General features: G+C 36.5%; 2 protein-coding genes and 1 non-coding gene across 4 annotated transcripts in view; 2 read left to right on the forward strand and 1 right to left on the reverse strand.

Moving 5' to 3' along the window:
• The window catches only part of LOC148171280 (synaptotagmin-15-like), a 65,210-nt gene that overhangs the window by 10,526 nt on the left and 40,618 nt on the right, over nucleotides 1-14,066 (forward strand). For both annotated transcript variants that reach the window (XM_088040886.1, XM_088040888.1), the window contains exon 2: nucleotides 13,688-13,949. In XM_088040886.1, coding sequence (XP_087897012.1) covers nucleotides 13,754-13,949 — 196 coding nt within the window. In that variant the 5' untranslated portion in view covers nucleotides 13,688-13,753. The remainder of the gene's footprint in view (nucleotides 1-13,687; nucleotides 13,950-14,066) is intronic.
• LOC148171282 (uncharacterized) lies at nucleotides 1,585-6,975 on the forward strand. The gene is made up of 2 exons (XM_088041683.1): nucleotides 1,585-1,812; nucleotides 2,160-6,975. The coding sequence occupies exon 2, from the start codon at nucleotides 2,281-2,283 to the stop codon at nucleotides 6,973-6,975; it is 4,695 nt and encodes a 1,564-aa protein (XP_087897809.1). The 5' UTR covers nucleotides 1,585-1,812; nucleotides 2,160-2,280.
• Nucleotides 7,388-7,459, reverse strand: TRNAG-UCC (transfer RNA glycine (anticodon UCC)). Its single transcript has one exon. It is a non-coding gene; the product is annotated as a tRNA-Gly (tRNA).

Below are 14,066 nucleotides of genomic sequence, written 5' to 3' on the forward strand. Positions count from 1 at the left end.
TAAAATTAGAAACAAATTCACGGTTTTTTGCATAAAACGCAGAATCCTGAAAAAAAATACAGAAAACGTGAAAAAGATTGTGTTGAATTTCCATTTATTAAACCTGATAATTTATTCATATTGATGTACCTATCAAATTAAATAAGGTTGTTTAATTGCTTTATTATGGGATTGAGTCCGAAAAAGACTCTTTTTCATTTTTTTTTCATTTGTTCATTTTACAAGAATTCTAGGATTTCTAAAATGCTTGGAATTTTCGTACAAAATCAACGAAATTGCTTAATAGAAAGAGCACAAACACTTCTCGGAATACTAAAACATTCAAATTTCATAATCCTTCAAACATGAATTGCGCAATTTCCAATTTGGTACTCCAACATCGAAGTAAGTATTTCAATAAAAATCAACATTTTAGTAGAACATTGAAGAAACAACACGTTTTTAGGCGAAATTCGTTGTGATTACCCAAATCTCCGCGCTTAGAAATTTGACACAACAAATAATCTACCTTTTTTGTACTTTTTTATGGAACGAAATCGACGAATTTCTGCGACCGGATGCTTTTACCCACATTTTCCTACATTAAAGGAGACGTAGCCATATTAAGGAAACAACATTCATAAATTCACGTCTGGCTCGGAGGAAGATCGCATTAATCCTGCGCGCAAAGATAAAAAAATTTTGTACAATGTAATTTAAAATTAGTTGAGTGTTGTCACAATTTATTGGTTTATTATGCAAAATGACCGGACCTGTAGCGGTATTTCACAGTTTGTAGTGTTGTGGCCGGTTGAGCAATTGAATGCACAAAACTGAATTTATGCGTTTATTTAATTCCGCTCATGTTCCGTCAAATCGATTTAATTAACAGGACATAACCACTCAACTTCTTTCTCTTTGAAGAATAGTTTGAACTGAACAATTATTTTCAGGATGCCAACTTTTTTAGGTAATAAAACGGACTTGCCAGATGCAAACTTGTTTTATTAGAAATCGATCCGATCTAGAAACGCCTGCAAAAAGTAAAAGTGTCAATTTTCACATTCTTGAAAAAATCTATTATTAACTATCAAAATTAAAGCTGCATATTCACGCTTGAATTCTAAATATTAATGACACGTAGTAAAAAATTAAAGAAATTCGTCAAATTTCTCTTGTCCTTGCAAAAATTTGTTATGACGACCGGAAATTATCCGAATGCCACAAACCACAATTTAGTAATATTTTAAGTCATGAAAGAACGCATCACCGTTTAACAAGCATCGGCTGAAAGTTAGAAACTTTTCTTTGGGAATGCGGCGTTCCCACAATCGCCAATAAATCAAACTGTTTAATTAGACGCGTTGTTTCTTATTCTATTTTATTTGAGCGTCGGCGTCGTTTGGTCAGGAAATATGGCAGAAATAATAATTTTAGTTGAAGTGTAGCGTGACGGAGTTGAAAGGAAAAGTAGCAATTACGTGTTGTCTTAGCCCGAAAAAATCTCATTCTAATAATGACTTCGGGTGTTCTTTTTTGATTTTTGATGTGATGGCCATCTCCCACTCAATCAGAAGTGGAGATAAATTATTGTTACGAGTCACTTTCACCTCACTAAGCTACCGTTCCACATAAACTAAACTCGCTTAAAGGCTTTTTGTCGACTTACGTTTCCTCCAAGTAGACCGTGAACCTACATAAACCACTACTTTAGAATAAACTTCTCATTTTCGCCATCGCCAGTTGCCGGCCAGTTTATTATGTGACACGACGTGAAAGTGATAGTTTGCAGCGTTTGACAGTGTGAAAAAGATTGATGCAATCGATAGTGAGGTGTGTAATTGATTCCAACCTTCGAGAAATTTACGCAAATCGTCTTTTTGTGAAGAAGCTCCGTGGTGAAAATTACATCTCTACGACCAATCATAGTGCTAAGTGATAAGAGAGTGGCGGTTAATTGGGCCGTTGGTTCACTCGAGCGCGTTATCGCGTAAAATTACAACCCGCGTACGAATTAAAAAGCCTTTAATATTTTCCCACCGCGACTCGAATCAATTACGAAACGCAGAATTATACAAGCTTCTCGCATGAATAATAAATTACACCGATTGACCGTAAATTTCTCGAAATTCGAACAATTTCCCTCGACTTTCGCCTGTAGTAACCGCGCTTTGTTCCAGATTGCCGCGGCCATTGGGGTGAAAACGACGCCATGTTGGATTAGAAGGGTGTTTTTGTGCCGTCCTTGAACTTAGTGTCCCGGTTAATGATGAACTTGAAATAGTCGTGACGCTTTCTAAAATGAAGTTAATTGCCGTGATAATAATCGGTGTGTTTACCATCGCAGCGGCCATCCGTGTTCCGGCATCTTGGCCGGAGCAGAAAAATCTTCAACAAAAGCATCGCAAATTCAGGACGACGAGTCTTCAGAGTGAAATTGGTTTTCGATCGCGACCGCATGTCGGACAAAAATACAATAAAATCAATAGTGGAAGGAAATTCCAAGATTCACGACATCGTAACCTGAAAAAGCCCCAGGCGAAGAAAGAGTTCAAAGCCAGTGCTCCGCTAGGCGACTGGAAGCCGATTATTCCCGAGTACATGCTCCAGAAAAACGCGCAGTTCTTCCGGGAACCACTCCCCAAAAAAACTGTCAAAAAGTCGCCCCTTTATCGCAACTATCGGGACGACAAAACCCACGAACCGGTCATTGAGACGATCAGAGAGAGGCACATCCACAGGGAAAAGCCCTCGAGCGGTCAGGAACTACCCCAGGACATCCCCACGCGCCCTATTTACCCAGGCGAAGGGCAATGGGCTGTCAAAGGAATCAAACACCGGCCGTACATCCCCAAACCACACGAAGACGAAGAAGAAGAGGAGGATGACTCCGAAGAAGAAACCCCTGACGGGTATGAAACCTTCCAAAAGAACCAAGCGCTTTTCGAAAAGCACCGAGGGAGATTCCGACAAAAGTTAAACCAATTCCCCCAAAAACACAAGTTTGCGACTTTATCCAAACACGAAGACGACGACGCCGAAGAAGAAGAAGATGATGATTCCCACGAGTTCGTCCCCATGCGAGTGTACACTCAGGTGCGCAGAACTGAGAACAAAGAACACTTACCACAACTCCCCGAAGATCCTCGCCTAAGAGAAGTCATCAAAGACTCCAAAATCCAAACTGTTTACTCCGAAGAAGGTTACGAGGATCTCGCGTACGACCACGCAGGACACGAGAAGACCGCCGAAGAGGATGAAGGTTACGCCGAATTTGATAAAGAAATTGAAAAGGAGCGGCAACGGAAACAAAAAGGTGCGGATAGCGAATCTGCAGGGTCTCACCATCAAGCACGGAAGAAGCCTTCCAAATCGAAAGACAAATTGTTGAAAACTAAAGAAGTAAAAACGTCTTTAAAAGGTGCAGAAATGGAAGTCTTGAGCGAGATTAAAGTTCTAGCAACTCCTCAAAACGGCACTGAAACCCACAAATTCGTTAAAATAACTCCGAAGTTTTACGAGGAGACTCCAGCGACTGAGAAGATTGTTTCAACTTCTCCTTCGCCGGGAACGACCACGCAGCCTCCAGAGTACAGAAGTCGCTTTCGGAGAAGGTTCAAACGGTACACCAACGAATTCCCTAAAATAACCGTCGATACTGATTTTATTGATAAAATTAACCACAATCTTCCTCGCGTGGTGAAAATCCAAGAAAAACCGAAATATCCTTACTACAACGATCCAGCGATTCACCCGAACTCTCCTCTTCGGTACGCTGAAGACCTAGACAACATCCCGAAGAAGTCTGAAAACAATCTCGCGTTTTACAATCAAGCTGATGGGAAGATATCGTGCCAAGAGGTGGAGACGGATGTTGACCCCGTTCCTTCACGAGTGAAGAACGCTGATGAGGACCCGGAAAGTGTTGAAGACGCCACAGATGTTCAAGAATTAGTAAAAGGGCCACGTCTCAAGAACTTGGGGGACAAAATCGACTGCTTCAAAGTGAAGTATTTCGGGGAAAATCCTTTAGACAGTCCGTTTTTCCAAGAGGAAATCGGTCCGGTTCTTCCAATTTTCAAAATAAGGCGCCAAAAGATTAGCAGTAAATACCGTTTGAAGCCCAATGAGGCCGGAGAAAAACGAAGTTATTCCAGTAAGGTGTCGGTTCAGCAGCCGGAGCCAAAAACTGAAGATTTCAACATCCTAAACGACGTGATCAAACAGTTTAGCGAGCCTGAAGCAACAACCATAAGCTCAACTCTGAAGCTACAAATTGCAGAAACTAACACCGCCTCAACTTCCACTTCCACGGAGGGCCAAACTGAAACTTCTGTCATTTCAATTATTACAACCCCTAAATACACGATTGATTTGAAACCCAAGCACATTTACCACCAGATTGAGCTTTTGGAGTACTTGCCCACTTTTAACATCTCCAAGCCGGAAAACGTCACTACGGAGGCCCCCGTGATTGAGCCTGTGGATAAAGTTCTACAAATAACAACAGAAGCCCCCGTGATTGAGCGTGTGGGTAAAGTTCTGCAAACAACAACAGAAGTGATGTTGACAACACCACCACATCCTGAGACTCAGCCTCTGGTCCACAGAAGACCAAGACCGAGGCCCAGGACAAGACGTCCTCCTTATCAGATCTTTGATGTTAATAAATATCTTCCGAAACATTCTTTTAATTTGTTAAATCGGATTATTAGAACGAGTACGGTGTTGCCGAAGCGTGGTGCCACAAGCGAAGTGTATTACAAAGACGAAATCAACGCCAGCGAGCAGTTGAATGTCTTTGCTGATGTTATCAACAATATAAAGAATTCTAGTAAAGATCGACAACAAGCTGCTTCTTCAAATCGTGTCGCTTCCACCGTTAATATCTTGAAGAATTATCGGAAGATACCCGTGGTGGAGACTGATTTAGACGACATTGAAGAAACAAACAGTTTTTATTTGTCGACGACCACACTCCCTCCTAGAGGTACCATCAAGTACTCCACCTTCTACAACAAAGACGATGTCTTAAAAAGAAGCCGAGAAAAATACGAGAATCTCGAGCTCCTGAAGGTGAAGAAACATATAACTACGACAATTGAACCCTACGCGTCGGACACCAGAATGTCCTCTTCGTCCAACGAAGAAATTGAAGAAGAACCCGAAGAAGACAACGAAGAGGAAGACTCCACTGATGGTGTCCTTGGATTAATGCCTCCAGTACCTCCTAACCACTACACCACGATTGTTAAACCACTCACCGAAACCAAAGCCAACATCTTCTACGTTTTGGGGATGAAACCACCACCCCCAAAACAGAAAACGTATTTATATTCCGACTTCAAACACGCTCCACTTCGAAAAAACAAAATCACTTATCTCCGGCGAGGAAAACGCAGCCCGCAAAGAAAAGCGTACGCGGAGGTCGTAAGAAATCGCAACAAACCCATTGATGTCCAAGACGATACCGAAGTTGTCGTCGAAGATGACGACGACTACGTCCCTCATCGTCCAAAAAACTACCACTACGACGAAAAAACCGGTCGCATCGTCTACGATAACACAAAGAAACAAACTGAAGCACCTGAAGAAGAGTACGTGGAAGTGACGGAGGCGCCGCTGCCAAAACTGACGAGGAGGAATTCTGTTTCGGCGCCACGGTTTAAGAACTTCACGGGGCCTTCGTATGTTGAGTTTGTGAAGAAGTTGAAGACTGATACGAGTTATCAGGAGATCACTGATCCTCCGACGACTGAGAAAGGGGAGGAAGAAGTGACAACGACTGGTACGACGGCGAAACCGGTTTCCACCGAACCTCCTGAGTTTATCGGGTTCTTGTCGAAGCTTCGGAGTGATGGTGGTTATAAAGCTATTCCTGATAAAACCACAAGTAAAACGACGACGACAGAGGCCGCCGCGGTGGAACAAGCAGAAGAGCAGGAAACTCAAGTTGAGAACGTGAAGAACTCGCCAGGGGGTCAGAGTGTTAGTCAAATGTACCAAATCTTCGACATCAATGAGTACTTGCCGAAAGTGAAGACGTATACTCCGAGGACTTCCATTGACTACTCGAAATACAAGACGATAGAGCGCGCTCCTGTTAGCACCCGTCATAATTTGAGTAGTCGATACAACTCCGAAGAAGAAGACCTGGCGAATGTGAAAACTAGCAAAGTTCCCATTATCATGGAAGAGAAGAAGGAACAAGAAATCAATCCTGTAATGAGCGAAAGTAAACACGAAGACGTGGAGCCAACGACCACTACCACTACCACCACGTCGGCTCCAACTACCAGAAGACTCAGAACGCGTCAGAGAGGAACTAGAAGAACGACAACGTTGGCTCCGGGTACCACACCTTCTTCAGCCTCTGAAACTTCAACAGTTTATAACAAACCAAAACGCGTTTTTCCCAGACGACGCCCCACGCGAATCAAAGTCAATAGATCCACCACCGAGGCCCCAGACTCGGAAATTGATGAGTCTCCCTCAGCGTCTGCATCCGCTAAAATTATACGACGGCGTCACCAAAAATCCGACAACTCGTCAAAAGCCGAAGATCGTGTTGACGAAAAAGAAAAAGTCGTTTCAGATCTCCAGGCCAAAGCAAATAAGACGCAAAAAGTGTCCAAAAAAGACGGCGACGTGCAAGTTTTCCGGAAAATAGACCAGGGTAAAAAGCATGGGGGTAATTACAAGCCTGATAGTAGCGAAACCGATGAAGATGACGATGGTGATGGTACAAGACTGACTGATATTGTTTCGAAACCGTCAACGTATTACACTGATCCTAAACTTCCAAAAAAGATAAATCAACTGGTGGAGGGACAAGCTGAAGGAGTTGTTGAAGAGGGTGGAAGTGAAGAAAAGGGTGAAAACGAAGAGGTTGCGGAATTTGATTACGAAGGGGTTGAGGAGAAGACGACGACGACCAAGAAGCCGATTTTTGTCAAAGATCCTGATAAAAGAATGTATTATTATGCTCCTATTTAAATACAAAAACTGTTATGTAGATAGATAAATAAAATTGTTGTTATTTATGACTTGTTTTTAAATGTAAATAAATAAATAAATAAATGTTTGAATTGATAAGGTGTTGAAACGTGATTTAATTTCATTCGAAATTTGCATTTAAGTTGGTAGCTCTGTTTGTTTGAGGTTAAGTATTAATTGTTATGCAAAAATCGAGATGATGACTGTGGGAGTTCTGAAATGTTAAACTCAATAGATAACAGGACTGCCAACATAAAGGTCAAAGCTTCCTAGATCCTGCAGAATCATCAAAATTTGTGTTATTGGAGTTCGGAGCTTTCGTTGCAATTACAAATTAAAAATTTAGCTCCTTTTTGAATTTAGAGGATATGTCATTGTCAAAAGTGAAGAAATAAAACAAAAAAAAAAACTATGCGATGGCCGGGAATCGAACCCGGATCAACTGCTTGGAAGGCAACTATGCTGACCATTACACCACCATCGCACCTTGTAGACAACATGTCAACAAACGCATTCATAGCACGAATTCAGTTATTAATTCTTTTTCAATTCTAATTATTATATAATTTTCTATTGATTAATTAGATGTAATTGATTAATAAAAACTTAAAATAAAAATTCCGATATTTAATAATTACAAACTGTTTTCTCGCCATTTAAATGTGTGCACACTTTAATTGCGCTCATTAACAACACATTTTCTCTTTCTGTTGCTATTTATAGTCATTTTCCACCCATGGCTACAAAATAACACGATAAAGTCGAAGTAGGCCTTGAAATTTTTAATGGGTTGGTAGCTCTACTTGACAGTTTGAGGTTAAACTTAATATGTCAATTGTAAAGTGTCAGAATATCATCCAGTACTACCAACATAAAAAAAAATTGTCATTTTCAGATAGTTACTAATTACGAATTAGAAACATCTCGCGATAGTTTTAGACGCCTAAATTCAAAATCCATGAGATTATTTCATTGTCATGTCCTCACCACCATTCTAACAATTCACACTACAGCTGCGGTTGCTCATGTCACCAGCAATGTTGTGGTATCCTTGCCCCAGAAACAAAATGCAAACACATAAAATCAAATGTATTGATTTAGTATCGAATATTAACACCGATAAAATCGGATTAGATAACAACACACCCTTTTAGGTCGTGTTACTCTTGAAATCTCTAATCAAATTAAGCATAAAAACGTGAGAATTCATGGATCGTTTATCGTAGAAAATAAACACAACCGCAACGGATGTAAATTCTTCTCAATTGTCATCCTTCATTTAAATGACCAACTTCATGCTTTTCTTTTAAAATTTTATGGAAAAAGAAACCACTACAGATATTTAATTATTGTTTAGTATCACAGCGATTGAAATTTTATCCGGTGACAATCTTTTTATTATTAACCGGTTGGCGATGTGTAAGTGTGATTTTAGAGAAAGTTACTTTTTGTTGGGTTGTTACAGTCAAATGGTGACACTGTAATTGCAAAATGAATAAATTTATTTTGATGACAACCTGGAAATATTAAGGGGAACTCCAAGCAAAATTCAGGAATAGGAGAAAAAAAATCGTTTGGGGATATATTTGTTTGCTGATCTAGAATTAGTAGTGACAAATTTTCCTCTCCAATAGTGGGCAGGCACTTCACTAATTTTCTAATTAAAAAAAAACACCGAGCGTTGATCGCATTTGATTTCTAAATCATTAGTCAACGTATTATTATTACACTAATTTTAGAAATTTTCAATGCAATTCAATTTTCAAAAATTTCCGACATCCGCCACTAAAAATAGTGGGTAATGGGTAATTTGGGTGCTACAACTATGAAATTTGGGGAAGTTAGTATTTTTGAGTTATATATTAAGTGTACTGAATTGCAAAATTGTAGAGCGAAAGACACTAATTTTAAAAATTTTCATTGTCAATATAAACCAAAAATTTTCGCAGTCCGTCATTTTAAATCGTAATTTTGGTAATTTTAATCGTACAGCTATGAAATTTGGAGAGCTTCTTATTTTTAAGTCGTGTTTTAACTCTGCCAAATTGCACAATTGTAGAGCAAAGGACACCAATTTTAGAAAATTGTATTTTTAAGGCAAACCAAAAATTTCCTATATCCGTGATTAAAAACTGTAATTTTGGTAATTTTAGTGCTACAACTATGAAATTTGGGGAACTTACTATTTTGGAGTCATGTATTAACTCTACTAAATTGCCAAATTCTAAAGCTACAGACACCAATTTTAGAAATTTTTATTTTCAAGACAACCCAAAAATTTCTTATATTCGTCATTCAAAATTGTAATTTTTGTAATTTTAGTGCTACAACTATAAAATTTGGACAACTTACTATTTTTAAGTCGTGTATTCTACCAAATTGCAAAATTGTGGAGTAAAAGAAACCAATTTTAGAAATTTTTAATTGTAAGACGAAGCAAAAATTTCTGACATACGCCACTGATAAAAATCGTAATTTTGGTAATTTTGGTGCTACAACTATGCAATTTTGGAAACTTACTTCTTTTAAGTCGTGTATTAACCTTACTAAATTGCAAGATAATAGAGCGAAAGACACTAATTTAAAAAAAATATATTTTTAAGATAAATCTAAAATTTCCTACATCCATCATTAAAAATCGTAATTTTGGTAATGTTAGTGCTACAACTATGAAATTCGGAAAACTTATTATTTATGAGTCGTGTATTAACTCTACTAAATTGCAAAAATCATGGAGCGAAAGACACTAATTTTAGAAATTTTCAATTTTAAGACGGAGCAAAAATGTTCGATATTCTTTTCTAAAAATCGTAATTTTAGTACTTTGGTGTTGAATCATTCGTAAATAACTAAGATATTAGACTGAAAGGACTAAACTGCGTTGTATTTTGTAAATTGTCCGCCAGTTTTAAATAAGTTTATTGAACACATTTGAATTATTACAGACAATACAACTTTCACTTTGCATTAGCACTCAAAAAAACAATCTATTACTCACAAATTATTATTTAACATGCGTAAGAATTATGTGAGGTCTTTGTTACAATATTTTATAACTTTCAATAACATTCAATTCATAGAAAGCGACTTAAGAAGAGCCCTCAGTTAGATAACGAGATTATTTTTATTGTGCTTTAAACACATCTCAGTCTATCTGTCATTTCCCGAAAATGAACTTCCCTAAACAGTTTCTGTGCGCCCCAGACAGACAAACAAAAGCTGCGTATCACCACCAATAAAAACAACTTAATCTAATCAAAGTGTATCAAGAGAAATTGCTTTTTCCAAGTTCAGTGCTATTTATCGATTTATGAAAGTACTTAATCACACATTACACCAAACCGCACTCATTTCACTCCGAGGAAATTCCAAGAACACGCCAACAAACAGCACGTTCAACTTTGTTCTTTCTTACCTATGTGATAGTTTTTACGTTATCTAACAGAAATCAGTCGTTTGGTATGCAGAACGTGACGCTTTTTTTACCAAAGTTAGAACGGACAACGATAAAATAGGGTGTAATGGGTGAAGTTGTGGGCGCATTCAGCACTTGCAGGTTTCAACTCAAACATTTATACGATTTTTTTCTTGAGTGCGAGGAAAGTCTCCTGAGACGAGCTGTTTTAAAATCGCAAGGAAACCAAATGTGGGAGGTTGAACATGTATGTACCTTGGAAATAATCATAAAGTTTCCTTGTGTGGCTATTTCCTCGGGTGAACTCTTGGAAAATTTATAATATGTGGTTATTGTATTCGGAGAGGACGTGGAATTGAAAGTTGATGGAATTTACATTGTTTTAATATGATTCTAATCGAGAATTACAAGTTTGTAAATGTAAAAAAGTCTGTTTTAATACAAGAATGTAGTGAAAGGCACCCGTCATCTAACAAAAAAAAAACGGATAGAATTTCTCGCTGAGTACAATTTGTATTTTTTGCAACAGCTGTTTGAATAATGAATGATTATGGAAAAATGGAACCACCGTGATTAAAATAATGTCCAAGCAATTAATTAGCTTTTAAGGAAAAGCATAAAAACCGTTACTAAAATGCGGTAATAAATTATGTAACGATAGATTTTTATTAAAGTGAACATATCGAGGAACGCAAAAAATTGGCTCTTCGAAAAGCAGACGTGGTGTAATACCGGAAATTACTTATTGACCTATTACGGAAATTAGAAACTTTTATAAGCTGTTAAGGCAGCGGTTCTCACCTCTGCGACGCCAAAATGTCACAAGATAATACAAAAAAAAGTCTGATATATTTATTTATAAATATTTATTGTCAAGACGAAGCAAACATTTCAGACATCGTCTCCAAAAATTGTAATTTTGGTGCTACAACTATGAAATTTTAGGAAATTTCTAATTTTGAATCGTGTAATAACTCTACCAAATTGCAAAATTGTGGAGTAAAGGAGGCAAATTTTAGAAATTTTTATTTTTAAGACAAGACAAAAATTTCCTTACTTCGTTATTAAAAATCGTAATTTTAATAATTTTAAAGCTACAACTATGAAATTTAGGGAACTTGTTATTTTAAAGTCGTGTATTAACTACACCAAATTGCAATAATGTAGAACGAAAGACACCAATTTTATAAATTTTTACTTTTAAAACAAACCAAAACTTTCCTACATCCGTCATTAAAAATCGTAATTTTGGTAATTTTAGTGCTACAACTATAAAATTTATGAGATATACTTTTTTTGAGTCGTGTATTAACTCTACCAAACTACAAAATTGTAAAACAAAAGACATAATTTCAAAAAAAAAAAATTTTTAAGACCAAGCAAAAATTTCTCACATTCGACAATAAAAATCGTAATTTTGGTAATTTTAGTGCTACAACTATGAAATTTGGGAAACTTTTTATTTTCAAGTCGTGTATTACATACCTCTACCAATATATAAAATTGTAGATAAAAAGACATCGATTTTAGAAATTTTTATTTTCAAGACAAACCAAAAAATTCCTACATCCGTCATTAAAAATCGCCATTCTGGTAATTTTAGTGCTATAACTATGAAATTTGGGGAATTCACTACTTTTAAGTCGTGTATAAACTCTACCAAATTATAAAATTGCAGAGCAAAAGACATCAATTTTAGAAATTTTTATTTTCAAGACAAACCAAAAATTTCCTACATCCTTCATTAAAAATCGTAATTTTGGTAATTTTAGTGCTACAACTATGAAATTTAGGGAATTTATTAGTTTTAAGTCGTGTATTAACTCTACCAAATTATAAAATTGTAGAGCAAAAGACATTAATTTTAGAAATTTTTATTTTCAAAACAAACCAAAATTTTCCTACCTCCGTCATTAAAAATAGTAATTTTGGTTAATTTAGTACTACAACTATAAAATTTGGGGAGTTTACTCCTTTTGAGTCGTGTATTGACTATACCAAATTGCAAGATAATAGAGCGAAAGATACCAATTTAAGAAATTTTTATTTTCAAGACAAACCAAAAATTTCCGGCATCCGTCATTAAAAAATTGTAATTTTGGTAATTTTAGTGCTACAACTATGAAATTTAGGAAACATACTATTTTAGAGTTGTGTATTAACTCTACCAAATTGCAAAATTGTAGAGCGAAAGACACCAATTACAGAAATTTTTATTTTCAAAGACAAACAAAACATTTTTGGTACATCTGTCATTAAAAATCGCACTTTTTTAAATTTTGATGCTACAGTTTATAAAAGTTGGAAAAGACATAAAAGCAATGTTTTAACAAGTTCAAAGTTAAAAAAAATTAGAAATCAACTAGCATGAAATGTTTCAAATGGAAAATTAAAAAGGATATTGAGAATAAAATTCGCTCGTGCTTTTTATGACTATAATCATATCAAACGGCTACAAAGAAAAACCGGTAAAACTAAAAAGCTTGAACAACAAAAATCGTGACAATTTCCGCCGAGTTTCCAAAATGGTTGAACGCCATGACCCCAGATTTAATAATCGCTTAATTGAGTTTAGATGAAATCCGCATTGAAAATGAAGAGGTGCTCAGAGACCATGTGAAAGCGGGAAATTTAGGTGAATTTTCATTTGAAAATTAATTTACACTTCCGTGTGGAACTTGGTTCAAGCTGGGCGCGTTAATTTCCGATAATTAAAAGGACAAACAGTTTTTTGTTAAACCAAATATTAGAAGAGATATTATTGTTGATTTAATAACTTCATTACGAGGCGAAATTAGACGTGATAATCAAAGCATGCAATTACATTAAATAACGAGCTAGTTTATAAATTGGCTAATAAAATATTAGTTTATTACTACGAGTAGTAAATAAATTAGTAGAAAATAGATAATTTAACGCTGTTTTGTGATTTAAATAGTTTGTATAGAAAATCGATTAGAATTTTAGGAGATGTCAACATCGAACTGGATTTTTAAAAATGCTTGTAATTTGGCTCAAAATTTCATAAATTAATTTTGTAATAGCTGCAATTACTTTTGTTGACATCCTTAGTAAAATAAACGTCCGGTTTCAAGAGAATGGAAACTGTTTTAAATTGAGGTCTTTCTAACTTTTCTTAATAGAATTTAGGAAAAGTAATTTCAATTGAATTGTACCAATAAACGTAAACGAGCCCACAACAATAATCTCTTTAGGCAACTTCATTGTTAAACGCCCTGTATAGTTAGCTGCCTATCTCAAATATCTCAATTTTATTGACTTTCTGATTTGTTGCAGGCTAAATTATGTGATTCTGTAATGATGCCTGAGTAACAACTCCACCGCAAACCGAATCTCTTCATAATGGAAAATCAATTGTGGAAACGTGAACTTCTAACCACTTGGCACAAAGATCAACAAAGCATAAACAAATTGGCAATTCTGAGAAATGTACGATCATCCGCGACACCTCCAAGGGACATCTCATCATTGCCAACGGGAGAAACGTTGAAGGAATACGTTGTCTCGGAGCAAACACCGGGGGAATACCAAGGGCATGGTAAATTATTAAGTCAACAGCTCAGTGTCTTCAGAGGGAAACTCAAAGAATTCCTAAGTTTTCTATGTATACTAATAAAGTGGGAGGGCAATTACGAGATTAAAGGTTTTGATGAAA

This window comes from Gnatocerus cornutus, chromosome 7, assembly GCF_029298725.1.
Source record: "Gnatocerus cornutus isolate USDA-ARS CGAHR chromosome 7, icGnaCorn1.1, whole genome shotgun sequence".
NCBI lineage: Eukaryota > Metazoa > Arthropoda > Insecta > Coleoptera > Tenebrionidae > Gnatocerus > Gnatocerus cornutus.